The sequence below is a fragment of the Haemaphysalis longicornis genome, unplaced genomic scaffold, assembly GCF_048455015.1.
Source record: "Haemaphysalis longicornis isolate Haplotype H1 unplaced genomic scaffold, Haemaphysalis longicornis Haplotype H1 scaffold_1, whole genome shotgun sequence".
Taxonomy (NCBI): domain Eukaryota; kingdom Metazoa; phylum Arthropoda; class Arachnida; order Ixodida; family Ixodidae; genus Haemaphysalis; species Haemaphysalis longicornis.
Genome location: NW_027526203.1, coordinates 167,041,424 through 167,069,391, shown reverse-complemented (window position 1 = coordinate 167,069,391; position 27,968 = coordinate 167,041,424). Strand labels below are relative to the sequence as shown.

General features: G+C 49.2%; 1 protein-coding gene across 5 annotated transcripts in view; it reads right to left on the bottom strand.

Moving 5' to 3' along the window:
* Positions 1-27,968, bottom strand: part of LOC144139080 (stomatin-like) — a 128,539-nt gene that overhangs the window by 64,494 nt on the left and 36,077 nt on the right. Inside the window, exons 1-2 of one of the 5 annotated variants that reach the window (XM_077671577.1) lie at positions 25,580-25,713; positions 16,689-16,962 (exon numbers count right to left, since the gene is read on the bottom strand). The exons of 3 other annotated variants lie outside the window; for them this stretch is intronic. In XM_077671577.1, the coding sequence (XP_077527703.1) occupies positions 16,689-16,779 (91 nt within the window). In that variant the 5' untranslated portion in view covers positions 16,780-16,962; positions 25,580-25,713. Of the gene's footprint in view, positions 1-16,688; positions 16,963-25,579; positions 25,957-27,968 lie in introns of those variants that run through there. One more of the 5 variants, XM_077671574.1, reaches the window with a different exon arrangement.

Sequence of the window (27,968 nt, the reverse complement as noted above, 5' to 3'; positions counted from 1 at the left end):
GTTACACGATTATTAGAAAGCCATACAAAGCCGCAACTTACACGCCACAAAACACCTGTTCATTTCATTTTCGGTGTCGATCTAATCATCGGTGGGTGGCGCCAGTTTTTTACAGTAGACAGCCGTACTGCGTACCTCACGACGTCGTGGCCGGTTCCTAGCTTCATTTGAGCCTCCGGTTGCCAAATGTTAACTAACAAAGCACGCAGCGGCGCCGCGACAAAGGCAAAAATCTCCACTGCTATGGTGACAACGATGTAGCCCGCAGGAGCAAGTAGTTGCTCCTGCACAAATTGATTGATTGTGGGGTTTAACGCGCCAACGCAACGCAGGCGATGAGGCGCGCCGTAGTCGAGGGCTCCGGATTAATTTTGACCACCTGGGGATCTCTTACGTGCGCCGAAATCTCGAACACACGGGCGTTTTCGCTATTGGCCTCCATCAGAAAAGCGGCCGCCGCGGCAGGAATCGAACCCGCGTCCTTGGGTTCAGCAGCAAAGCGCCGGCACAAATCATCGTATTGGAAGGGTACGAGAGTGTGTGATAACAATAAAGACGCGCACCGGGCTCGCCGTAGAATCACTTCCGACGGCTGCTCTTTGGAAACACGAGGCAGAGGAGCTACTTGAGCTCAGGTGTGCCCGTAAAAGAGTGAAAAAGAGAAAATCATAACAAAACTCATTGAGAAAGCAGAACCAAAAACAGAACACGTCACAGGGAAGACCCGAAATTTAGTGTACCGTAGTGTAGCAGAAGCACAACAACATAGCAACTATGTACCATAATCAGATCCGCTGCCGTTTCTTTTTTGCATTCTCGATGAATATAACTGCCTGCAAACATTCCCGGTCACTTTTCCCCCGCTTCTGGCGAAAAAAAAAAAAAAGAACGGGCGATTTTTCTTTGAGCGTGCCAAAAAGCCGGTGGTGAGCTTTTCTTTGGTGATCTTTCCTCCCAGGCTCCATTTTGTTTCGCAACAAATATAAAAGGAACTAAAAGCGAAGCTACAAAATCACAATGTTCTTTCCGATCAAACAGCGCCGAGACGAAGGACGTGTATTATAGAAAAAGGAAAACAATTGACGCGCGTGTCCTGTGTGTCCCTTTATCTACGTCAGTCGTTTTGGCGCTGTTTAAACAGAATTAATCAGTACCAGCTTCCCTAATTGACAGTTCTTATCAAATCACAAAGACCTTTAACTGAAAAAAGGACGACTGAAATTAAGTGAAAAAAAAAAAAGGAAAGCACTATCTGCGTTGGCGAGTTCCTTCAATGCCAACAAGAAAACGCGAGGTTGGTGAAATCTAGAAGCGGCGAAAGGAGGGCTACGTTATAGTAGGCAATTTTTAGAATGTTTGCCGCTTTTACCTCTTATGCTCATGAACATCGCTACCCACTCTGTCATTAGGCGCGGACACGTCGTAGTCCGTTACACGGTACGCTCTCATCCTTGCTGGCGCTTGCACTGTACCTGAGTAATGGCGGCGAGTGGTTTTTTTTCGCAGTTCGCTCACTGGAAGGGCAGTCTTTTTTTGTATATAGAAACCACCTTTGTCGTCATGCCTACGCCCACGAGTGCGAGGGCGTACCGCGTAACCGACGACGACGCGTGCGCTCATGAAGTCGATAGCGGTGCCCGTGAACACAAAAAAGGTAACGGCCGCAGACATCCCGAAAATTGGCTACTCGTGCGCAGGCATTCCTACACCGATTCTTCGCTCAGTTTGCATTTTCTTGGTTGCGCCGGAGGAACACGTTAACGCAGACAGTTCTCTATTGCTTTTTTTTTAAAGCGAAGATTTCTATGCCTTACTTGCACCGTTGATCGTAGCACCAAAACGAACTGCAGAAAAGTCAACTTTACATAGTAGGTTTCCACAAAAGGCACACGATGAAACAAGAAGAGCCTGTAGAATTACAAAAAGCGCTTCCTGAGGTCTGATTCGAACCTGGGTAACTCGCGTTATGAAGCCGACGTCGATACATCCGATCGCACCATTGCGACAGTTTAATCTAAGCTACTCGAGCTTCTACATAAATTGCATTTATCAAAATTAATCGAAAAGGCCCAGCTAATTTCGCGCAGGGACAGCGTCGCGTGTCATCCATCTTTCTCCTTCGATGAAAGGGGCTTTGATATTTTTTTCGGTTAACCTTGCCAGTGCACTAGATTAGCTTGATCTGTGATTTCGTTCCTTGACTCCAGCATTTTTTTAATTTTGATATTTTTTTGTTCCCTGCGGCTTAGGCGATGGTTGCCAGATTTGGCTTTCAATATCCGAGCTGTAGATTTGGCTGCGAATAACCAAACATAGGAACATTTCGATTTGAACTGTTGTTTTTCTTGTTTTCTTTTCCTTCAAGTGGCCTACATTTACGTTTTTGTAACGATTAAATGTCTTACATTTGCCAAGTACGCATTCTAGTGCAAATACAAGGCATTACACTGTTCGCGTTGTCGTACTCAGCAAAAAAAAAAATCAAAGCCCCTTTCTTAAGAGAAAGATGGTTGAAACGCGAAGCTTTTCCCATGCAAGCTGAGTCAAAGTCAGAGTCTAAAATCCCAATTGCTTCGACCATGTAGACATCGGCTTCGGAACGCGAGGGACCCGTGTTGGATTCTGACCACAGAAAGTATTTTTTTCTCTCTGGGCGCTTGACGTGCCTTCGCTTATCATCATCCTCATTTTACGAAACGCATTGTGTGAAGTTGGCTTGCCCGCAGTGTACCAAGAGGCACTGTGGGAAAACATTGTAAACATTGTAATGGGTAAACGTGGGTAAACATTGTAATGGGTAAACATTGTTAAAGCGTCGCTTTAATGATGCTTACCCATTAAAACGATACAGTGAAAGCTCGTTAATTCGACCCCCGTTAATTTCGAAAATCGGCTCATTCGACCTGCGCGTATGGTCCCTACGATTATATACAGGAGTCGATGGAGCCTAACTCTCGTTAATTCGGCAAAACTTTAGCGCGCACCGGTTAATTCGACCTAGTGTCGCAGCCTGCGAGCTCTCCCAGTCGGGTCGCAGAGAGCAAAAAAGAAAAAAAGAAGCACTGCCAAGAGCAACGCTACTGTACAGCTGAAAAAAAAATGCACATAGGCCAACCGCGTGGTCATTGGCATCATTCGAAAGGGGTAGATGTATAGGCTAGGTGGTGTAAGCTGCCGCCCGATAAAAAGGGTTAAGCCACTACCGTCCATCCATCCATCCATCCACGAGGAAAACGAGGTTGGTGGCGGCTGCAGTGATCGAAGCCTGTGTGCTTTGTTTCCTTTGTGCAGTCGTGTCGCAGATATCCCTATCTTCATCCAGTCTCGTTTTGGCGTGCATCGTCGTTTAGCGAGGAAGAAATAATTCTGGACGAGATAAGCGCCGACAACGACGATTCATCGGAAGATGACGATTGTGACCAACTGCCCCAGTCACCGAAACGCACGGTAAAAGAAGCCGCAGAAGCCTTGCCCGTGCTGGACGACTTGTGAGCAAATTCCTCATGGTGCGTGCGCAACGGAGCATCTGGCAGCTATTACAGCTATTGTCGCCCCTCAAATTCGCCCGAAAAAACAGACGAAGATTACAAACTTCTTTGGCAAATAAAGGTACGTCATGCTGGGAAAATTTCGCGTTTTTGTTGTTCATTCGATATTTCGACAATCGGATAATTCGACAACTTTTCGGGGTCCCACCTGTGTCGAATTAAGGAACTTTTACTGTACTCCTATTCACCTGCAAGCAAGCAAACGGACGAGACGAAAGAAAACAGCAGGGCCGCCATTGGGTCCGCAAGCCGGCAGGCGAACGATCACGCAGGAAGACCGCCCCAACCGAGCGGCAACAGGTGGAGAGATTGGAGGATTGGGGCAGACAGGACAACGAGCGAGTCATCCTTCCTCCATGAGACCAGTAAACGATGGCGGGGAGGACGGTTCCACCCGGCAGGTGAAGGAGCGAAAAAGGGAGCGGGAACTATTTTCAAGTACGTGTTCGCATGCAGGTACATGATTTAGAGGATGTGCTGCGGTGAATGTTGTGCTTGCGAACGATGAGTTGCATGAAATGAGAGCTTCCGATGTCAACAGCTGCCTGTCGTTGTGATGGGATGATGCAGCGCCCACAACTAGTCATCCGTGCCATGCGCGTGATCCTGAGAGCAGGGAGCCAGGAAACGTAAAAGGGTTGCTTATTTCAGTTTCACGTGCAGCTATATAAGACTAAGCACTTTTACAACGGTTACATACCATTACCTGACGCCACAAAGAGGTCCTCGCCCCTTCCTCCTTGGCGCCGAAACTTGCGCACCATTAAAGCCACTTTTATTCGCCGCCTATAGACGATGCTGGTGCACTTAGAAAAAAAAAACAAAAAACTCGTGGAACGAAAAAAGAAAACCGCGGAATTCCAAAGTGACCTGCTTCATCAAGGCTGCAGATCTTAACACAAATGCATTTTTTGTATGCTACACAGTTGCTACTGTACACAGTTCTACACAGTTGTACACAGTTTGCTATTTGCTGGCTCTCAAGCCCTACCTCTTATCACGCCATTTCTCCTTAATTAACTAACCCACCTGGCATTAAACACGGAAAAAAAAACGCTCAACGTTCCCGTACCATCGGGATCACTCTCCAGTACAGCCGCATTGCGTTCTACTCTCAACAGCAATGTCAATAAAAAAAACCCGCATGCAGCCCATACCCACCCAGGGGGAGGACGATTCAAGTGCGCCCCGACTGCATAGAAGAGAAACATAATCAACAAGAGCATACCGCCTCTCCAGGGAGCTCAACATCCGCCCTCGGGGTTAAACAGCTGGGCAATCCTCATCAAGGATATTGTCCAGCTGTTCTACTCGGGGTTTGTGGAGTCCTCGACACGCGTTTTTGCACGCGCAAAAACGAAAGCAGAAGACTCACAGTGTGGATGCCGAAAGACGCACCCAAAGCAGCCCAGCTGTTCATCCGCAAGGCTCAAACGAAAAAAAAAAAAATAAAAGAGGAAAGCGTACATAAGAGCCTACCCCTGGCTACCGAGTGGTTCGCTATGCGGAGATGAAACAGACTGAGCATTCGACACCTAATGTCGGACGACCATGGTACATAAGAAATGGCATCAACGCACAAATTAAACTGTCATGTCTCCCGATCCTCAGGACAAACCGGGTTGGCTAAGTTTCTTTTCCCTCTATATGACGACCACGAAGCGACGACAGAATCCGGCGAACATACTTCGAACTGCTTCGGGGTAAAGTATCCACTTTCTTCGCGATGGTCACAGCACTCTACAAGAAAGCTTTAATGTATTATACGACGAATGAGTATGAGGGATAGGTTCGCGTACAGGCCATTCCACGCAATGCGATATTCGCGAAGTCCTGATGCGAGAACGGACTTCTAACCAGCGACTAACCCCACACCAAATTCACATGATTTCACCTTTCCCTCTTAATACATGGATTTATTCAATTAATTAGGTAGGATACTTTGTGCGAAACACTTTTCGGTGGAACAGTAGAGCATTTCTGCACGATATGGATAGTTTACGGTGCGAAGGTGTCGCGGACAAAGAAAGCAAAGTGCCAAAACAAGGTTTATGTAAATTATAATTTATAAACAAGTGCAGAAGCTATATTATGCAACCCAAATATTATAGTGCCCAGAGTTACGCAAAATATTTCACTTATATTTTAAGATGCGCCCGAAACTAAATGAAGATGATCGTGTCGATTGAGGACGCGAGGGCTACCCGGCCAAGCAACGTCATAAAGGTGACTTGTGTATGTAGAATATGTTGCAGGTGGTGTCTAGGTAAATGGTGATTTACTGAAATTTCAGCATACACTACAAATAATTTAATGATCAAAATATAAATATAAACGGACTAGAAGCATTAGACAAGTGAAGCTATGTTTTCAGGATGCATCGGAAAACAGTTTGAGTTTGCTGATTTACCAGAGAAAGATCGCCGCATGCAGGATTGAGGGGCTTGCATTATGTGTGCGACGATACTTCGCGCAGCTTTGCCAATATCAAAATGGTCTGTGAATATGCAGCACATTTTCAGCATTTTTTAATCTTTTACAAACAGCTGCTCCTCGAAATATGCGAAAAAATTGTTATTGCGGGGTTAATAGTTGGCGTCATGATAACCGTAGAACATGCGCCACCATACGGCTCCTCGAGTAAACGCCCCTAGACTTGACAGAGCGGAGTAGTCCAGCTTAGTGCCAGACTGATTGCGCGGCTTGTTTTGCGCTGTAACATATGTTGCCTATTTTCGTTAAACGGGCATGACGTTACCGAAGTCGGAGAGCTAAAATGATTATTTGTCGGCCCCTGGCATCGGCATGTTCCGACTCACAAAGGTGATGATCAGCATGGAAATTCATGGGTAATATGAATGCTTGAGGCAGTTTTTGACATTCTTAACTCAGGATGTATGAGCACGTGAGATTACAATGGGCCCAGTCTACCAGAGGCGATTGCTCCAACTACCACCGCATCTACAAGATTTATCTGAAAGTATATCCTATGAAGTGCGATCACCCCTTTTAGAACAAGGGCCACAACTTCAGAGGATTGCGTGCAGAGGTCTCTGTCCTTTTTAAAACCGCATATTCGAAGAAATTTTGCCCGTTCAGAGATTAAATGGGTCTCCTGTAGACGCATTAAATCAAGCGTGTATTCGGGAAAGGTTTTGTAGATGTCGTTGAGATTTCCTAATAAAGACCCTATATTTGCAGGGAATTATGCTTTGCATACTATTTTTTCGTGTTCGAGAACAGTTGTGTTTCTGGTGTCTTTCATGTTTCTTGCGTGTCGCGTTGCGGCTCCGGAGGGGGAGGGGGGGGTGACTTTTACTGCTTTCTTTTGCACTCAGGCGAGCGGAACAGCTCCATAGCCGCCATCCATCTTCACAGTGGGTAGAGCCCATGATCGCTGTCGGTAACAACATTGGTATGAAGGCTCGGGGACCGCGGTGTCACCCTTCACCGCTACAAGCTCTGGGGACTTCCCCACGACATTTGCACAAGGTGCCCCGACCGTGGGGGGGGGGGGGGGGGGGGGCGGGGGGGAGGGGGGGGGGCAGTAGAGAATTTTTGTTCACCTGGCATCGAATTCACGCAATTTGTCATGGTAGAACATGAAAAATGATGGTTCAGACAGATTCTTTTTCGTGGGGTGAAAATACCTCCACAGCCACAGAGACACTCAACCCTGAACAAACTAACCACCGAGCAGCAAGTGAGTATATCTTGCTGCGAGACACAGCGAGAATAGCAAGGGTATTGCCAAGTCTCAGGGCTATGCGACGCCGGAGGAGGCTTCTCCGCTTGCTAAGTTTATTCCGTGGCCTGTCAAAGGCCACTGCTTTCCTGCGCCCTCAACGGACAGCTGAAGCGCGTTTTAAGTAATGACCGTGCCTGTCGCTGTTCGACAAAACAATCGCAACCCCTACCTTCACCACAGGCGCACTGGAGTGGGCCGAAACCGGGTGACATTTCACAATAAATGCGTAGACTCAGTAGTGAAGATATCCACTCTAGCTTCAGGGAGGCAGGAATGTCACTTCGCCCTGTAGTACGGACAAATACTTCACAGGAATTATTTCAGTTAGTTGCACCGTCACCTTCCCTTTGCCAATGCTAAAGCTTCGCTGAAGCAAAATGAAAACCATTATGCCCAGCACAACAACGGTTTTATCACGCAATGGTAGTCCTTCCTGCCTAAAACACGGTGTTGTGGCCAGGTAGCCAAAGCGCTGCGCGACTGAGCACGAGGTGAAAAGTTGAATTTATGGCCCCTGCGGCAGTTCCTCTGACGGAGGGAAAAAATATCTGCAATAGACGTGACAACGTACAAACCGAGGTGCAGGGATGCTTTATGTTTTGCCCCCACAACTAAATGCGCAAAATAGCAATACAGCGCAGTAGAGGCAGAGGTGGGAAGAGGCAGGCCCACCGGAAGCACGCCAAAACGGGACTTCCGACAGGAGGACCATGCGTTCAGGTAGCTAGCTCTCACTGCTGTACTTCCTTGGGAGGCTCGCCACGCAGGCAGCGCTGTTCTGTTCCCTTCTTGGTGCACGCTTTTATGTACGCCATTGTCATTCTCCGAAAGTGCGCGCAAATGCCGAACGAGATTTACTGCAGCGTGGTTCACTCGCGTGATTATCCTCGTACTGCCATGCTGAATAGCGTATGACGGAGCGATACGAAGAGCAAACATTGCGCAATGTGGATTACATTACCAGCACCTACTTTTTTTAGCATTTCTATGACGGCGACAACAATCAGCGTTTATATAAAATCTTATGCGCGCGATAGTAATTCTGGCGAACAGGGATCTTTTTTCATGCTCCATCGTAAAATAAAGATAATGATTTATCGTGGGCTGAAATTTCAACGCGTGGGAGTTTTGTTCGTTTTTCGCCTGCTCAAGAAAAATCTCCACTGACGATAGCATATATCTGTTTGATATTGGACCCAACCGCCAAAACTATACTACCAAGTAAAATGCCACAACGTATAGTTAGGGACGTTGAAAGGAGCACTTAAATAGTAGCCAACGTTGACTCATTATCTTACGAGGTTTAATTATACAGTGGGCCATGTTCTGAGATCTCGCTGCCGATTAACCCGTAATTTTTAGCAAGATTAGCGTTTCAAAGCGAGTTTCTCCTCGCACTATCCTCGCCGCTTATTTTCGGGCGTAGGCTATGGCGACACTCGGCAAATTCCGTAGTGTTATACTTAGAGAACTGTTGGCATGTTCAACCTGCACAACCTGTGCGCCGAAAAAGCGAAAATTCAAAATTAAGCATGAAATTCTCGAAAGACGAAACTGTGAAAGTTAACATGGCATGAAACAACATTGAAAAACAGGCCGTCTACATTACGGTAGTTGGCACCGCGACCGCGAACACTGCATAGTTTTTGTCTGTTCATTCGCACATTTCAGACAAATGAAGGCATAAGATTTCTTTTAAACTGTTAACTACCATATTAGGCCCGTTCATCGGCGCACTGCTGTCGCAAACAAGACTTCGAGTAATTACCGTCAGTTCCCATCAAGAATACAACTCCAAGCTCCCTCCTCTATAGACGCCATCGAGAGCAAACAATATGTCCGGTATTCAATTTGCTAAAGTATCCGGCTGTTCCTTTAATCTCGCTTAACCTTGTAATATCATATTTATGCATCAGAGTTCATCTAGTAGTACTGTTAAGCTAGCTTTTAACAAGACAGAAAACTAGTGCTCGACATGGCCAAGTTCGATTGGGGTCCTCTCCGGACCCAGACGTTCTTGGCGCTCGCTTCTCTACTGTCCCGCTGACCTGACCACCACCTAGGTCAGGTGCTGGACAGTTGCTGGCGACTGAGGGTAGTGAGTTTGGTCGCCGGTTCATAGGCAGGCTGTGAACGAATTTACATCGGGGTGACCACACCCTGTTTTGGTGTTGGAGTGCTGCTGCCATCGCGGGAGCCTTCCTGGTATGGTTGCACCTGACTAGTACAGCCTTGCTGTTATCGGGGATTTTTTACAGGACGAGGCACCACATGGGGATGCGCCCCGGGCGGTCAGTGTTACTCAGGAGTGCCCTTTTGTAGTGATGAATATCAATCAAAACGCCACGTTTTTTCAAACACGCGTACAGTCATGAACAAATGAAATGCGAACATGAAAATATGAACCAAAACACGCAAAATTGAAAAACACTGTTCGTTGAGGTTCAATAATGGCCCGCTAATGGTATATTGGAAAGGCACAATTCCAAACTTTGTTGTTGTAACTAAGCCATGCATCATTTTAACTTACATAGAAAGAAATCGCGCAGATTGTGCGTTCTGGATGATTTTTCGCGTTCGCGTTCCATTTGTCCATGACTGCACGTTGCTGCTAGCGCAGCGATTGGATTGGTTGGGAGGCCTTCCGCAGTAATACGCCTACTCACGCGCCGCTACTAGAAGAAAACATAGAACTGAAATATTAATTAAGCGGCATTTGCAATTGAAAAAGAAGCTATAGGGCATGCAACCACGATGAATCATGCCATATGTTTACTCGGAGATACGCACAGTGTGCTCGATGCCGCCGGTCGCACAATTTAGTTGGCTCGGACCTCTCGGGATATATCTTACCCCCTCTAACTTAACCTCGCTGTTTGTTCACGATCAGTTGACACGTGCTAAACGTGATCGCGATCTGTTAAATCCCGCCCCCCATACTTGAGGGTGTGCCTTCCCAGCCGACCAATCGATTAAACATAAGAAAATAGCACTTTTAGGCGCACCTTTCTGTAAAAAAAATTGCGCGCAAAATGGAAACAGTCAACACGGCCTACGCATTTCAGGCTATAAACCTGATGGGGTAATTTGTTAACATTTATAAATAATAGTATACCCTTGAAATCTTCCCACAATGTCGACGGAGAGCGTCGATACGCAACTTGACCGAGTTTGAGTACGCCTGCATTGCGATTCCGTCGCTTGCAGCAGAACGCTTCGTCCGAGCAAGATAACTGCCGTACACATTTTGATCATATTCTTAGCCGCGCACTCATCAATGCTCAAGTAAAGCTTTTCAGCGTCGTTTATTGCTTTCCCTTTCCTTCCTCGTTTTAAACACCAAACAACGGATAAGTACATCGTAAGTAATAAACTATCATATCTCCGCGCTTTATACCTCTTCCAGTCGCCTCACCACGAGGATTCTGCAGTGTGACCGTGGCGTCGTTTCTTCTTCGGTAGCGGGCCGGCATGCACAGACAGTTCCAGGCGACTGTTAGAAAACACACCACGAGCAGCAATGCCAACTCCACCATCCAACGTTGTAAAACCCCGCTGCCGAATCGCCAGTGACACGGCGCTCCTCGCAGCACGGTGTTCCCTCCTGAGCGAGCCTCAGCGAATTATGGGCGCTCGCGGCGTTTACTCTATGTTTAGCAACACCGCGACGCATGCAGTTCCACGAGAGGGCTTCCTAGCCTTCGCTCGCCAACGTTATTCCCGTGACTGGAGCCGCACGCGAAAGCTAAGCGTGCGACACACGCGCAACCACACGCCATCATGTTTGCGCAGTCGGGACCATCGGAACACCGAACTGCGCTGCCGGCTGGCCTGGGTCGATTCGGATGGGCTGCGTACAGCGGGCACATGGGGGACCGCGAATGTCATAAACGTGAATAGGAATGCCGCTCTTGGGTGTAGGCGAGACCAACGACGTGAATATAAAGGCTTCTACACATGTCATGAGGGGAAAGTCATCTTCGTTCGTGACGCTCTTTCACCCTCCAATACACAGAGCATGCCGTGATTCGTAGGTTAATGTGAATACAGTTCCTCAGCTCTAGAAATGCGATTGTACACTCGGTGGTTCCACACGGGCTCATTTTGCGACTGCAGGAACCGCCGGGCGAGCTATGGTAGCACAGTGACCTCTTCTGAACAAAATATCGCGCCCTATTGAAAGTTGGAGACTGCGGGTGGGGTCGAATGAATGGATGACGGCCCTTTCCAGGCCCACCCGCAGAGGATCCTCTACTGCTGCAGAAAAGAAAAACCGGGCCAGTTGGCGCAATTCGCAAATAAATGCTTAGCAGCGCCCACAACACGGGCAGAGCAGCAGAAAGTATACACACCGCTCACTCCCGTAACCACGACTCTCTCTGCCCTTCGACTGCCATTCGCAACTTGGCGCTTGGTCCGCGTTTACCTTTTTTTTTTGTCCTTCCTGCGCTCGCCGTCACGTCCTTAGTAACGCTGCATGTTTTGCCTTTGTAACACTGAATCCAGGTTCCGTATTTCCCACACCTCTTTGCAACGGGGCGGCATACACCCATGGGCACTAGAGGAGGGCTACTGCCCATTTGGATTAACCAAGATTGATACTAGTTGCTTTTTAATTAGTACGAGACCTTATAAGAAAACACAACGTACCAATTTCTATTAAGGTTCAGTTAGCCAGAATTTTTATTTCTCAGCTGGATGCAACAATTCGAGAAACTTAAGGGGAGTTTTAAGGTCACCCGAACAGCGAATGTTACTGAATGGGTGCCTGTAGTTAGGCGCTCCTCGACGCAGGCCACGACCAGCGCCTTCCAAAGGAGTCGATGTTAACAGCAGACCTGTTTAAGATTGAAAGATTGAGCTTGGTCTGGCGGCGTAAACAAAAAAAAAAATACAAAGAAAAAAAACTGCGCCACCTGTAAAGGGTGCACCACCGCAGATAGAGCATTATAACAGTGAAGCCCGCTTACGCGCCCGCTCGAGTGTGTTTACGTCAGTCACACATGTGGAGTGCTCTTCCTCTCCTGTCTCCATGTGCGTGCGGGTGCGTGTGTGCGTGCGGACGTGTGTGTATGAGTGGATGGGGGGGAGGGGGTAAGAAATCGCCAGCCGACGAGTCGACTAGCGCCTCATGAACGAGCGGGAGAAGCTGTTCATGTGTGGCTCCCTACTCAATGCCGTAATATTGTTAATGAAGTTCACTGACCTGTCTTATGACGTAGGCGGGCTTCTGAGTTTTCGCAATAGCTGGAACACTGAAAAAACTTTGCTTTCCCTCTGATGTTTTCGAACCATGGACCTCTTTATCATCATGCGAACACAGTGTTGTTAGAGATGAGGGGTCCTTGGGTTCTCCGACTCGTTCAGGCCCGCAGGTCCCTGCTCGGCATTGTATCGGACTAGACTCGAGATGACTGCTTAGGAGGAAACTGTACAGGACGTTTATTTTACACGGTGACAGTCGAGACTGGAGCACAAGAATAACACAAATACAGCCGTTAAAATAGAGTTCGTACTCCCCAGATCCCTGGCTGGGGAATTGAGCTCCACCAAAGTTGTCCAATCAGGTGGGCAGGTGCCGATACTTGACGTACCGCCCACGACCATGAAGCGGGGCTCACGCGCATCGGCCACTCGGTCGATGGCAAGGGGGAATGTCCACGTCATCGAACATGTCTTGTGCCGGATTGCACCAGTGCGCTCAAGTCTTGATTTTGGAGGCCCCGTGAGAACGGAATTTCAACTCTTCTTCCAGCATGTGAACATGAGTGGTCTCGTCCTCTCACCGACAGTTGGAAACCGAAAATCTTGGCCACTTCAAACTGCAGTTTCCTTTCGGTAGACCCTTCTCTCGTCCGGGTGTGAAGGAAAGAAGCGGCCGGCAGCGTCCGGCGAACCGAGCTGCCACTTGATACTGCCGCCGCCACCGCCGTCACTGGCGCCAGTCGTTCTTGCCGCCTCGTGCCTCCGGGTGACTCAGCCACGTACCCCTTGCTAGAGAGCTTGCGAGGAATTTTTCCCACGCCCGCGTTGGCCGATCCTAACAGTGCCAAGCCCGATGTTTTCTGTACGCAGACTTGGAGGTTGCGACTGAGCATGGCGCGTTGCTGTAGGCGCCATGATTTCTACGACTTGCCGCACGTTGGGTAGATTAGCGCGTGGTTTGATGTGATGGGATGATGTCACGGAGACATTCCAGTCACCAGCGGTATACGGCACGTGTGCCATTATGGCGTCCTGTGTTGTATACTTTTCAGGTATGCAACACAATTGCGTAGCTGCAATTTACGGTTCCTTTTTTTTTTTCGAGGTCAAGGTCACGGCGCGAACCCTTTTGTTTTTTACAGCGGACGTCAACTATAGCGACTGTCTGTGCATTTGTTCATACATTGCCATAAGCATGACGGATATCGGACTCTGCTGAAGCGCTGGTACACACCAAAGAGGCAACCAACACCAGGAATCGAACCTACGTCACCGGGCACAGCAGAACAAAGCCTTCCACAGAGCCAGGGCGCGAAAGGAAGTCTAAACAGGTAGAAAGTTCAAATTCAAATTAGGTGCCGAAGTGAGACCGAAGCAATGAGGCGCGCCGTGGTGAAGGCTGTTGAGGTATCAGACTGTGCGGACCAGTGATGTGTGTTTATTTCTAAATAAAGCCGAACGAACTGCGCCCCAGGCCCTTCTTCTTCGGCGTGGCTTTCCTGAGCAGCCACTTCCTCCCGCTGCCCGAAGACCACTCTCCGCGCTTCTTTATCTCCCACCTGAGATTCCACGCATCACCACGGCCGCGCAGTTCCGAGAACCCAGCCTCGGTCTGAGCTGAAGTCGGGCTAGCCGCGTCTGAATTCGACGGCGAGCACGCATGGCCCTTCGCACGCGATCACAGCGGGCGGTTAGAACACTCGCCCCTCTTCGGCCTCGCATCCCACCGATGTCGCTCCAGGGCGACAGGGACACGGGGGAACCAACATTCGACGTCCCCCCGTGGCCGAGATACGCGAGAGTACAGCACGCGAGAACGCCTACGGATCAATTCAGACAACCTTGGGCCAGATTTTAAGTGCGCCAAGTCTCGACATGGACGTTTTCGTTTTTAGCCTCCGTCAAAAAAACGGCGCAGCGGCTGGAAATCCGACCCCTGACATCGTATTCAATGGCCCAACGCCTTAGGCATTTCGCCACAGCACGGTGTCTTATTTCGTTGGTACTGGTGATGGCGGTGTACTAGCAGTAATAGTATGGGGTAGTAGCTCTATAGAATCAGTGGCATATCAGATTGTTGCGGTTGTACAGGTAGAAAAAAAATAACGGCAGAATTCATTTCCGGTGGTTGTCCTCAATGCGAAGTATTTATAGGTTTCGGCGAATTACTCGCTAATATCTTACAGTCATCCGCATTAAGGGATCCCTGGATACTTGCAGGAAAAAAATATGCTAGTTCGAGTACTGCTAGTGTGAGCAGAGCGCGTGTGGTTCGCATTTAATAGTAACGTTTGCTTCACTCTTCTGGCCGTGGTGCACCCTGATATGATGATGAATAAAACTTCAAACTTCAAACGTTCCTTCCTTTGTCCAACCAACCTTTAACCTTTAGGTCGGTGATGGATTGGCGGAAGAGGTTAGACAGACTAATTAACGGCCAGCCCGATACCCCAAAGTGAGTGAAGTGGCCAAAGAATTTTCACATCAGAAATGAATGTCGAATATGCTCCAAGGATGGTCCTCGGGCTGTTTCAACGCCTCGTGGCACTTGGTTAGTGTTGAATGATGTTTAATGACCGCCCCCATCCCCGTTCTCAACCCTGCACTCCTAGACACGCCCCCTTGAACATGCTGTCGTCCCCCGCACCTATCCTCGTCGGCGCAGTTCTGATCAGCGCGTTTAGAAGATGAATGGGTAGACCGACACGTTGACTGTCATAACAGCTGCGACGGCCACGATAAACTTGGCGAAACGGCAGTACATCACGGGCCGACCTGCACATTCGGCCGGTCGGTTCTCCCTTATCGCCCTGTCCTCCCTTTTTCTCCGTTTGGACAGATTGGAAAAGGTGACAGCGCGACGTATGCAAGGTCGCAAAGCCAAGAGCAAGCCGTCGCTTTTCGTCGCTTTGCGACATCGCAGCCCACCGGTAACCGACAGATTTTCCTCACCGCACGATGCCCATCACAAACTACGCCAATCATGGCCACGAGTCGGCTGGCGTGGTGTAGTAACCGGAAGCCAAAAGTTTGTTTACTTCCGCCACTGCAGTGAAGGCGGGCCCGGCAGGCAAGGTGATCTTTAATGCGCATATATTCGACCATTCTTCGTTGGTCAGTGCACATATTCGATGTAACCAGGGAAGAACAGGGGGCTAATCGGTGTGCAGAAACGTGCTGCAACGTAGAAGCAAGCAGTATTCGTGGATAGCGGGATGAATGGCGAGGCGGTGGACGGACTTCCCAGCGTGTTCTTCTATTGGCGCAGATTTTATATGATAAATAAACTAGACGGGGTTCGACGGCGCCGGAAAATTCTCGTATATGAAAGGAAGCAACCTTTGCGGGCTGTGATGGCGGTGTTGCGTGGAAGTAGACGTGCGTATTTTTGCCGACAATTAGATGAGAAAAAAAGCCGGCATGATGACTTTTTTAAAGCGAAAGCTTCCTTTGTGGAACCGACGGCGTCTTGTCACGAAACTAATGTATTTCCCATAGACCGGTCGGTCGACCGAAAAGCTCTGATAAGATCGCTGGACACACGGGGCGTGCGTGAAACAAGGCTTCACATTGTGTCAAAACGGTTACTTGAAAATCGCGAAAAAGGGAAGGTTCTAGATAAGACAATACAATACACGCATTGATCATGAAGAAGGAGTACAATAGACATTCAAGCCACGTATCGGTATACATTTAGATCGTTCGTAGATGCTTTTATTTACTTAGTGCGCGAACAATCGTCGCATGGTTTCGTTCTTGGTTTGCGATTTGGGTCTTTGAAGGCTTGACGATCGATTGAACTCACTTTCAGCGCAGGTTGGACGCACTTTTGACGCAGTTGTGACGTAAGAAAGCTTACGCGCTTCTCTCAACTTTCATTTAGGAAATCCCTCGGTAAAGTTTTGGGCTCCTCCTTCCCCAACCCGCAATGCTTACGGCACCGTTTCAGTTCAGTAGGACGTGATTCATACCTGTTTTTGTGGCGTTACAATAATACACTTCTTTATATTTGGAGACATGCGCATGCTGGAAGCACGAAGAACGTCGAACGGTTGTCGTATACAGAGAGGGCAACAACAGGCCGTCACGCAATCGCATGATCTCCAATCGCAAGTTTGTACCATGCCGCCTGCGCTCCGGGACAAGCACGAGTCGTAAAAGCTGTCAAAATCCACCGGCTGGCTTACTTTCAGGGTACACGAGACGTGGGGAGCCCACGTAGGTGCCGGAAGAACCACAAACAGCTGGGGGCACCGGTTTTCCATCGGCGAGCTCCATGGCGTCTCGCGTCCGGGGAGAGTTGAATGAAGGTTGTTGCGGCCGGTGCCGTGTCCCGACTCCGAGGGCAGGGCTGGGCGGAAGGCGCTTCGCGGGAACTGTACGAAGGCGCGGAGTAGCGTCGTGCGAGTGCTTCGACGAGCGACGGTGAGCTGGATAACCGTGAGGGGATGTCCCTGCGAGCTAAGGAAAGGGGCCGGTTGTCCATGTTTTCCCTTCGTATTTTGCTTTGTTCGGACGGCACGTGCGAGGAAGGCCGCCGCGGCACTAATGGTGAATGCACGCGCGCGGAGATGCTGCGCGGAGAGTGGAGCTTTGGGCGGAAGCACAACGGAGACTCACTAGCGCAATCGCGCGCCGTCGTCCAACACCCGCGCACGCAAATGAGGGGGAGACAAAGCCACGAGCGAAGTAGCCAGGCGCCCGTGCCGCTGTCCCAGCTGACGAACCTCCTTCAAGCTCTACTGTCCGATGCAGGCGCCGACGCCCTGCCGACTGCAGTTGATAATCTTGCCCTTGAATTATTATCCGTCCCTGAACTGCGATGGAAAGGCAAAATGCGCATGCCTGGTGTAGATCATGATGTTACCATTAGATGACCAAAGATGTGGCATTGGTGGTTATGTTACCTGTGGAAAGTTTGTCTTTAAATGTGCCAATTATATGTAAATAGTGTGGCATTGCTAAAGAAAAATGCCGTCGTGGCTTTCTTTCCACCCCCAGCACGTATTGATTGGTTGGGATCAGTGATTTCCCTACACCCCCCCTAGGGGGTGCCTAGACCCCCCCTAGTTTTTTTGGACACCCCCCCTTGAATCCCCAAATTTCACTCTTGTCAGTCCTTGTATGGACCTTTTTCAATATCGATCTGCGCATGCGCGGGCTGCCCGTCTGCTATTCTTGGCAGTAGCCTCGGCCAAATAAAAAGTGCGCCCCCCGAGCTTGCTATTAGCGTTGCACGTATTTATTTCCTTTTTTTCTACAGCTCGTGGCAAGTTCGTATGTGCACACAAAAAAGGCTTTCAAAGGAAAGGGGCAAAGTGGTTTGAGGCTACGAGCAAAGCATATATCGACAAGCACTCACCAAAATTTCTTCGACTGAGGCCGCCTTTGACTTGAACTAAGTGCAGTAAACACTCATATAATTTACTTTCTTCATTGATTCGATGCCGTTCTTTGTTTACAACTGTAATTTTTGCAGAAGCTCTTTCAGCATGTACATTTAAAATGGGCAATTTGGCGAGGCGAAGCGCTACGGAAAGTAATCCTGGCGTTTTAATAAATCGGGAGCGTACAATCGGTGCCTGATTTATGAGTGCTGCATAATTCGTGTACTACCTAAACATTGTTTCAAGAACTCAAATTTCGTCACTGGCCCTGGTAACAAGTTCGAAAATGTCCTTATACGTTGAAAAATAGCGAGAAATTAAAAAAAAAACTGAATACGGACCTTTCATGGTAAAAAATGGATTTCTCTAAATTTGTTTTTTTCTTAGATTGAATAGAAAGCACCGCCTCTCAGGTGTATATATTTATATATATATAGAAAATGAAAAACGTACGTCACGGGGATGAGCGTTTGGTTAACAGACGTCTATTATTTAACTAGTGGGATAAAAAAACAGCTGTTCTAGTTTATGAACCCCCCCCCCCAGAGCCATTGAGACACCCCCCCATGATTCGATGCCTGGGGAAACCCCTGGTTGGGATATATGCCCAAAGCGGTGGGTTGTCTCAACCCCTCGAAAAGAATCGGCGAATCTGGGCTTCGTTGAAAACTACCCACAAACACACTTGTAAGTAGAAATCACTTCATTCATTGCGGTCGAAATGGGACGCATTATTGCGCCAGTAGCAGTGCCATGCAGCACACGTGGAGACATCGACAATGCATTGCATAAAGAACGTCTGCTATGATTATCACAGCACGCTCCAGGTTGTTAATTTTTTTTTGTAGTTTATGTACTCAGCTTTGTGGCCTTTGTTTTAGGCAGTTACACGCAACGTCGAGAAGGTCTATTGTTAGCCCATTCGTCTGCCACGCGCAGTAGCTGGGTTGATTCCTAGCAGTGACCGCTTCATTACGGGATTGAAAAAAATGTGCTTTCTTTCACACAGGCACAGCAGCCACATATCCAACGACGGATATACCCGTTGAAGTATGTGGTATGTGTAGAAACGCTTTGCATTTAATATGCGACCAGCCGGAAACGCCCACACACAAATATGCTAAACCTGCTGGGACGGTGTTTCGCCAAAAGCGGCACGAAATAGTGGGCCACACACATCAGTAGCAGCTGCATTGACGATTCGACGCTGGGCTTATCTCCAGAAGGGCGTGCCCGTGGAAACCCAGCGTCCCGGCACGACGAAGCAACTCCACCGGGAACCTGACATCGTTGGCGCCTCGCTTCGGCTTGCGCTGTGATGCTGATCTAAATAGCGCATTTCGGTTTTTTTTTTTTTTTTTTTTTTCATTTGTAAACCAGCTAAGGACGCCACGTACGCCGACAAGTCGATGCTACCCATTTGAGAATGTTCCCTCCGCTGCGCAGCCCAATTCCCAGGACGGCGGAAACCTTGCCATAGAAAGTGCTCCGTAATAGGCATATCCCTATACATGCGCTGGAAGCGTGAACTGCACATACTGAGATACACCGCCGTTTCATATAACGGGATATTTGGAGACACTTCTGTAAATGAAGCAAAAAGTATCAGAGAATGCAGATATATAAATGCGGATATTTAAATACTTTAATACTTGGGTAATCACGTGTGAACATATCCATCAGCTTCCTAATGCAGGCGATGGGCAATGCGATATACGCAAAGACCTTGTAAAGAATACTTGCAACAACGGTGCAATATTTCAATCGAGAAACCCCACCTCCTCCAAAAAAGAAGGTTTTTTTGTTTTGTTTTTTAATCAGTGTCAGCTCAATCTAACTCCCAATACTCGCGAACAAGAGACGTCTTTACACCGCTGTGGATGAGCACAAGTTTATGTTGTAATGAATAAATACCGCTTTCATGGTGCGAAATTCTGCGATCCTTCGAATATCTCAGTAGACTGAACGCAACAAGAGACCGTTATCGTATGGATAAGTTGTATGAAGACAAGGAGATAGCCGCGGAGAAGAATATTCCCACCGGAAAAAGCTCCACACAAGGCCATTTAAAGGGGCCGTGAAGACAAAATAAAGCTTTGTTCCAGGTTGAACAGTTTGAAAGAACTACCGTTTGGGAACTCAGTAAGCTCTATTCCTGCCGCAACAGAGCCTAAACTAAAAGAGGCAATAAATACTGAAAAACGTTCAAATTTCGAGCCACAGTGACGTATTATGGTTGGCACTAAACAAATTTTGATCAGTGTTCTAACCGCACGTTCGCATTCAAGTGATACGATTAAACAGAAGTACAATCGCCAGTCATGTTTCTTGGCGGTGGAGGTCGGCGGCCGCCATTCGCACAATACTCGGGAACAAGTTAAGAACGGCACTAGCTCATGCAAGGTATCACTCCGCCTAAGCGACGGACCCGGATGTCAATGGGCGCGCGCATTTTGAAAAGAGACCGCTATGAATGCGTGGTGTCGCCTGCCCTTTCTCACGTACTTTGTTTGTCGTCGCTGCAGTAGTTTACAAGTATGTACAGTCCAAAAAATTCACAGCATATCCACGGGGTGAATGATGATGAGTGGGCGAAGCTCCTGAGGGGAAATCATCGGTAAAACCGTGACTCTTCAGTGAAAGTTCGCCCACTACATCTGTGTCCGAACGTAACGTCTAGAAAGTCTCGCTTAAACCGCGCGTCGGCACCTTAGGGCTGAGCTCGCCTGATGCGTTTTGCAGACGCCTCACGAGTTCTCACTGCATCGGGGTCTGCCTGCCGATACGCGCGCTTTCTCGCCGCTTCCCCTTCTCTGACGTTTTGGAGATCCTCTTCGCGCCGCAGCCGTGCCGCTTCGCGTACGGCAGGGTCCTCGCGCCGTTGCCGTGACGCTTGGGCCTCTCGTTCTCGAACGCTGGGATCTTGGCGGCGTCGTCGCGCAGCCAGACGACACGCTTCGGCCTCCCGCTCTCGTACGGCAGGATCTTGGCGGCGGTGTCGCGCAGCTTCACGGAGCGCTTCTGCCTCGCGGGCTCGCACATCTGCAGCCTTATCCATCGGGCGACTCCGAGCGTGCGCCAACAGCGAACGGATTTTATTACAACGCTCCCCGCCATCTAGTAAACAATCAAAGAACAAAACTAGAGGTAGCCACGCCATCTAGTAAACAATCCAAGCGCATCTTTTCATCATATACAAGTACCGCCATCTAGTAAACAATCCAAGAACTAAACTAGAGGTAGCCACGCCATCTAGTAAACAATCCAAGAACTAAACTAGAGGTGGCTACATACATACGTCGAGGATGGACAGACCCACGCCTTAAGGAGCTTCGCCCCTAAAAATCACCAAAACAGCTCGTGCCATGTTCAAAATATTCTAAGTAACGACCTACTTGCGCCGGGCGGAGTAACATCCGGCTGCGGTGACGAGGCACAGCGACAACTTCCGTTGCCGTTCTTAAGTTGTAACATTCGTTGACGTCACAGAAAAATCCCCGGAAAGGTGCTTGGGAGTCGCCACTTTTTAATGTTCTCCTTAATACCTCGATTGTTTGAAGTTTTCGATAAAATTGGTATCTTGTTATTAGGACAGAGCAGCCTTTTTAATGCTCGAAACGTATTTTGCTTTCATGGCCTATTTAAGCTCCCCGCCGTAAATACACAGGAGCTCACTTTTGAAGCTAATGTTGACGAAATACTTACGTCACGCACAGCATCCATGCAAAACCAATACATCCGAAACGTATTCCACTACAGGGATGCAAATACATTTGACATATGTATCTCGACACAAATATACAGACACTAGAAAGTATCTCGAAGGTACTGTTCTACGTATCGCAATATTTCCTTGGCTTGGCGGCAATTCTTCAGAATGAATAAGCGCGTCTGTTCCTTTAAAGACTGCTCACGGTTACAATAAACGCATTTCGTATTATACGCATCCCACACGACTGTAGTCCATTATTGATTGATTGATTGATTGATTGATTGATTGATTGATTGATTGATTGATTGATTGATTGATTGATTGATTGATTGATTGATTGATTGATTGATTGTGGGGTATAACGCGCCGAACTACACAGGCGATGAGGCGCGCCGTAGTGGAGGACTCCGGATTAATTTTGACCACCTGGGAATCTAACGTTCGCCGAAATCTCGAACACATGGCCGCTTTTGCTTTTTCGCCTCCACCAGAAAGGCCACCGCCGCGGCCGGGAATCGAACTTGCGTCCTTAAGCTCAGCAGCACAACGTCTTAGCTACTGAGCCACCATGGCGGGTGTGTAGCTCATTACGGTTGCAACGTTTGTGTAACAGAGGCTGCACAGGTTTCGCGCTATCGGCCATCCCAACCTAAAAAAACTGCTGTAGTAGAGGATACTGCATTGCTGTTATGTGAAATGGCACAAAAGGTAACTTCAGCAAGGAGAACAATACAGGCAGCTGAACGTAAACAAGCAGGACGTCCAAAAGAGCGTTGAAACACAAAAGCTCCTTGATTCTGTTCGTAACGGTCTAATGGAGAACACCCTCTCAATAGACTGACCAAAAGGCGGTATATAACTCAAAAGCAAGTTTTAAAGAGCATTTCATCAATGCTCTAAATTCCCCGGATGGGAACTCCAGCAGAGTTCCCATGATGTGATGAACATCGATTTCTTCTATCGCAGTGAACAAACGAATACGCTGTGCACTCCCAAACGAAGAGGAAGGAATCTGCGGGTACCGGCGCCCCACACCCGCGCGTTTCTCCAAGCACACAGTATTTCGCACGAAATATTTTTGACATTTTCTGCGTTAGCATGTTCCCCATAGACGGAACTCATGTAGACGGCACCCTAAACATTGTGCCGTGCGCCCAGCGTCCTGGCTCCATCGCTGCTGCCTGTTGCACCACTGGATGAGGGCAGCGCGGTGCGTTCACGATGACCACTTTCCAAGTGGCTCTGGGCATTCCCACGTCTTAACAGCGCGGTCATTTTCTTTTTCCAGACACGCGCTCTGAAATGCTTCGCAGTCACGTGGGTTTAGGAGCCGCGGCTTCCGACCCCGACGGCGGCATTCACTTAATCGACCTTTGAATGTTTCCGCATTACAAAGACGAAAACTACGTTCGCACGGCGTCTCCTTCGGTCTCCTCGCAGTCCCTGCGCCGTACAGAACCTGCAGTCGTGCCCGCACCCCGCGCTTTTTGAGAAAGATACCCGCCATTTAAGAGCGGCGGCATTTAAGGCGCCAACGCCTCCATCCGTGGCCACTTCGAACCGTCGTGACTTGCCTGTGTTTGTGCGTTGTCGCAGTTTTAGTGCGACAGCACTACGTGGCGCCTTGTGCAATGCAGCAAAACGTGCGAAGCGACATGCCATATATATGGGAAACCAAGTTCCACGTTCGTCCACCACGTCGCAACTCTGAACTCATCGACATAACTCAATGAGAAAGAAGAATTGCTTAGGCGTTGCCATTAATTTTTATTTGTATATTGTACACACACCTGTACATAACGTAGCCGCGAGGTGAACCCCCACTGCTTTCGCGCCTTCAGCTTCGCAAGTGTCCGCTAGTTAAAATTTCGCAACGTCAATGCCGTTGCGGAAGCCTCATTCTTCTGATCAAGCTGTAACGAACGCTATCCCTCCTCTGCGAAACGTGATTCTACTTCCGCAACTGATTTCAAACGTAACCGCATTTGATAAGGGGCTGCCGTTAAACGAGTTATTTTCCCCGTGGGAATTGTACACCATCCCCAAAAGTTTAATAGTAAGGAACTGCGTCGACCCGACGACCGGACAGCGCCGTATTGCGGGGCAGTATGCTAAAAGGGGCGTTAGTAGCTACATGCTTGTAACAAAACACATTCCAGCGATAAAGTCGTCTGCCCGGCACGTTTATCGTTCAGCGCTGAACGAAAGGGCTGACCGCTGCAGTTCCCTATAAAGCTCTCCCAAGGGCTGACCGCTGCAGTTCCCTATAAAGCTCTCTCTCTCTCTCTCTCTCTCTCTCTCTCTCTCTCTCTCTCTCTCTCTCTCTCTCTCTCTCTCTCTCTCTCTCTCTCTCTCTCTCTCTCTCTCTCTCTCGTTTATCGCCGCACGCTGGTAGCAGAATGTCTTGTGCGCGTGCGGTCATCATCGGCCAGGTCGTAGACGCGTCGCTACTTCTTTAAACTAGCCAGCCGTACTTTTTAAACATGTGCCCCATTCTCGATGGCAAATGAGTTTATGCAGTTCTAGCATAAGCGGATAGAGAAAAAAAACTACTGGAGTGAATCGAAACTTTTGGATCGAATTGGAAGGAGGGTGGTTCAAAGGCCACTCCAATAAAAACGAAACTGTTCGTTCGCTGCCCGAACTGGAAGTCCCTTACGTTTTTTTTTTTTTCTTTTTTGCAAAAAGGTCGAACTAAAATGAAGAGCAGCCAGATGCTCATACAGGCCTGTTTAAAAATATGGAGTTTACCGCTTCCCACGCATCTTGACGTTATCATCATTGCGTAAATAGAATAATGCGGCCCTCTAAAGTAGTCCCGGCTTTGTCTTCTGGCGTTCCACAGCACGTGGGTTGTAAGAAGCCCTTTGATAGGCACGGCACTACCGACAGTGCCTTATTCGGCAGAGCCCCGAACACGCACGTACTATGCACAGAGGAGATAAACGACAACGAAGGACACCCGCGAGGTCGAGCGAAAAGGGAGAGCCCAAGTGACCGACGATGACATATATACAGTCAGTATGCGTAGCACATGTGGGGGTGATGTAGCAGTGAAAGACGGGCGAGGCTAACGTGTAATTCAGCGAGTGTGGGAAGGCCTGCACGCAGAGAAGGCGAGAGTGACGAACAGAGACGCGCGCACCGCCGCAAACAAGCTCGAGAGCAGACGACAATCGCTCGACGCAACGGGTCGTCTGGGCGTCAAGTGCCGTGCCGCCTCGCCCCGCAAGCCGGCAGACGCTCACGGCGAATGGGCGGGCCCCTCCCCGTCGCGTTCAGATTTTGTCAGTACTTCTTTTCTTAGCTTTTCAGTACCACACGCCCACTAGCCCGACCGGTTCCTTCGTCATCGGCCCGCTAGATTTCGGCGCCCGGAGGCCCACTCAGCATAGCCGAAATCACGCGTGCCGGCTTCCCTCGTTCTTCTCGGCCGCTTCGCGACCCCAGGAGCTGTTCACCGGCAAAAACGAAACTGCGAACGTGGGCGCGCGACAGCCCGCGATAATATGCGGCATCCGGTGGGGGCGCCGACGACTCTGAAGTCCACTTACCGCATACAAGCATTCACAAGTCGCACGTCCTCACACGCGTGTTTTCGTTGCAGCCACGCAGCACTTCATAAACGCGCGTCAACACAAAAACGCCATACTGACGACGATGCAACAAGTGGAGCAGGCAGACGACGCCTGAAACGTAGTCGCCCCGGAGCGGCAACGAGAGCAGAGGGAGCGGTGGTTTTTGTTCGTTTGGTCCCGCCCGAAACAAGCGCGTGAAGTTGAGCCGTCATAAAAGTAAGTCGCGGCGGCTTCCAGCCACTACAGCGCGTTGTTAAGAGTCGCCGTCTATGTTTAGTCCCCGCCGATGAGGTCCCGAGGGGTCTTGCAGCCAATCGCGTGGGTAAAAACACACCGCGCGGACCGGGCGGAGTGTGGGACCACAGAGAAGGAAGCAAACGGGGTTTAAAGAGGCCACTCACCCTGGGTCTGGTATCCCGTGATGTGCTCTTTATCCATGTCGCCTCCGATTTCCACGTTGCCCTCGCTGGACGACACCGGGCGATACTCGGAGAGCAAATGCGATGCACCTTCACCGGAGCTCGGTTTGCCCCCCCTAACGCCGACTCCGGTGCCCTCTTGTGACATGAAGACGGCTACTTTTCTAACCTATCTTTTTTCTCTCCTCTTCCTAGCTTTGCCCCGACAGTGGTGCGGGGAAGGGGGCTGTAACGAGGCTTTTGTTTTCCTGCGCACGCGCCCTTCTATCTCGGCGTCACGCGGTGCAAGCTCGCGTCTGTTTTTGCGCAAGTGCCAACTACTCTGCCGGCGGCGCTCGGCGAGTCCCGAGTGGAGAGAACCGGGGCTCCGGCGAGGACGAGTGAGCGAGCAGGACAGGGGGAGAGGGCGCGAGCAGGATGTATTGGACGCGATGTCGAGAGGAGCGAATCCACGCGTGCCGGCAGTCTACGGCGAACGCTTCGGAAGACCGACCAAGCGCCCTACGTCACTTCCTTCGCCGTGCCGAGAGTCGAGACACGGCTCGACTGTTTTCCCAGCGCACCCGACGCTTGGCCACCGCATCTCCGCGGGACCTCATTCGGTGAAGCCCGTAGACTTGCCCTTTCAGAGCATCGGCTGCGTGTGGCTTCAGCCGCCGCTTTTATCCTCACATCCCTCCTCCTTTATATAACCATTACGACCTCTCGGCGTTTCTTTTGCGTCTCCCCAGACTTCTGCGTCTTTTGTGCGTTTGGTTGATTGCCCCCCGCTGTTTTGTTTGGGGCGCCGTTTTCTTTCCCGGTTCGGGCGAGGGCGACGGCTTGACGCCGCGAGCGGCATCTGACCTAGAGAAGCGCGGCTGCGAGCACTTGTTGCGCGTCTCTCGCTCGCAGCTAAGCAAACTGCTGCGCGCTGGGTGCAGATGGCGAATAGGAACGAATGCTGAAAACACTCTGAGAGAGGACGTATCGCAGCTGAGTTCGTATAGGCACATCAGAGACTGCTACGGCTGCTGTCCGCGTTCTGTATCGGCGAAGTCAGCTCAAACACACAAAAAACCATTCGATGAAATGACTTGGACCGTTCAATCGTGCTGTTTATGCAGGAAGAGGAAAGAGCACAAAATTTTCTATATCGGTAGGCTCTACAGCCGCGAATATAAATCTCCCGATCGGGACAGCAAGATCGGTTTATTAAAGGAGAATACTGTCGTGAAGCCCTCGTTCAGTTTGCTTTTTCTATTTTGTAGCAACATTCTTCGGTCGCCAAGCCCTGTTTTTTTCTAAGAAAGGCATGCGGCATGCGCGCTGACCGACCAGAAGACGCGGCTGTATAGGGGGACCATCGGCCCAGCTTGGGTTTCGGCGCGGCCGCGGCGTTCCACACCCCCCGTGGAGTGTGCGCTGATCGCTTTCGGGCTCCGGGTCCTCGGTGTAGTTCACACGACCTCTCTGTCTTTTACACTGTTTTACTTAGTCATAAGATGGCCCATCCTAATTTTTTTTTTTCCAAATCCGGTTTTCTAAATAAAGTTTTGTCTTTATATATATCTCTCTCCAAGACCCTTCCTATGGGCTAGGAGAACGACCTCTCTCATTTCTTCAAAGGTTTTATAAAGATGCAATCTAGAGACCTATTCGGTGATTGCAAAAATTGTGACGTTGACGGCTGCCCTATGCGCTGTCCTGATGGTGGTGTTCATGTGGCTTTTTTCATTGCGGATAACTTTCTTGTATGACAGTCTATACAATATCCAGCTTATGATCAATGTTTCCATTAGTTTTGTCTTTTCTTCTTCTTTCATTCGTGCTCTTTCCCTGTATAGAAGTTTTACAATGTCGGTCATATGGTTAAAGTTTTCTGTATTTCGACGATTGTGTGATTGGCTCTGCCGCTTATCAGTAGTAGGGTTCTAAGAATTCTTACGCACCTGTTTTCTGTGATGACATCTTGGCCTATATTTAGGGCAATTTTTTTTAACTTGGCCGCGTGCCGCCATTTAAAGGTAGCCGAACAGAGGTTGAGGCAGTGACAGGTCCACTAAAAATAAAAAAATACTATGCGAAGTCTGTGTAATAAGACGCCATATGCTGGGTTTTATTTCTTATTGTACCACGTTTTAGTTCGTTTCTGGTCATAATCTAGGCCTTCCTTGGTTTTTGGAAGCCCGGCGTTAATCTTGTGCTCCCTTTTTTAGCTAGGTTTAACAGTGTTGGCGCCGGCATCAGTTTTGGTGGGAGAGGAGCTTTAGTGGTGGTGTAAATTGATGAAGGTGATGTGTAGGAATAAAGAAGGGAAAATGGATGTCGAGACAAAATCCGCCGATGTGGGTTCGATTCCCGCTTCTGGAAAACAGTGGATTTTTCCTCG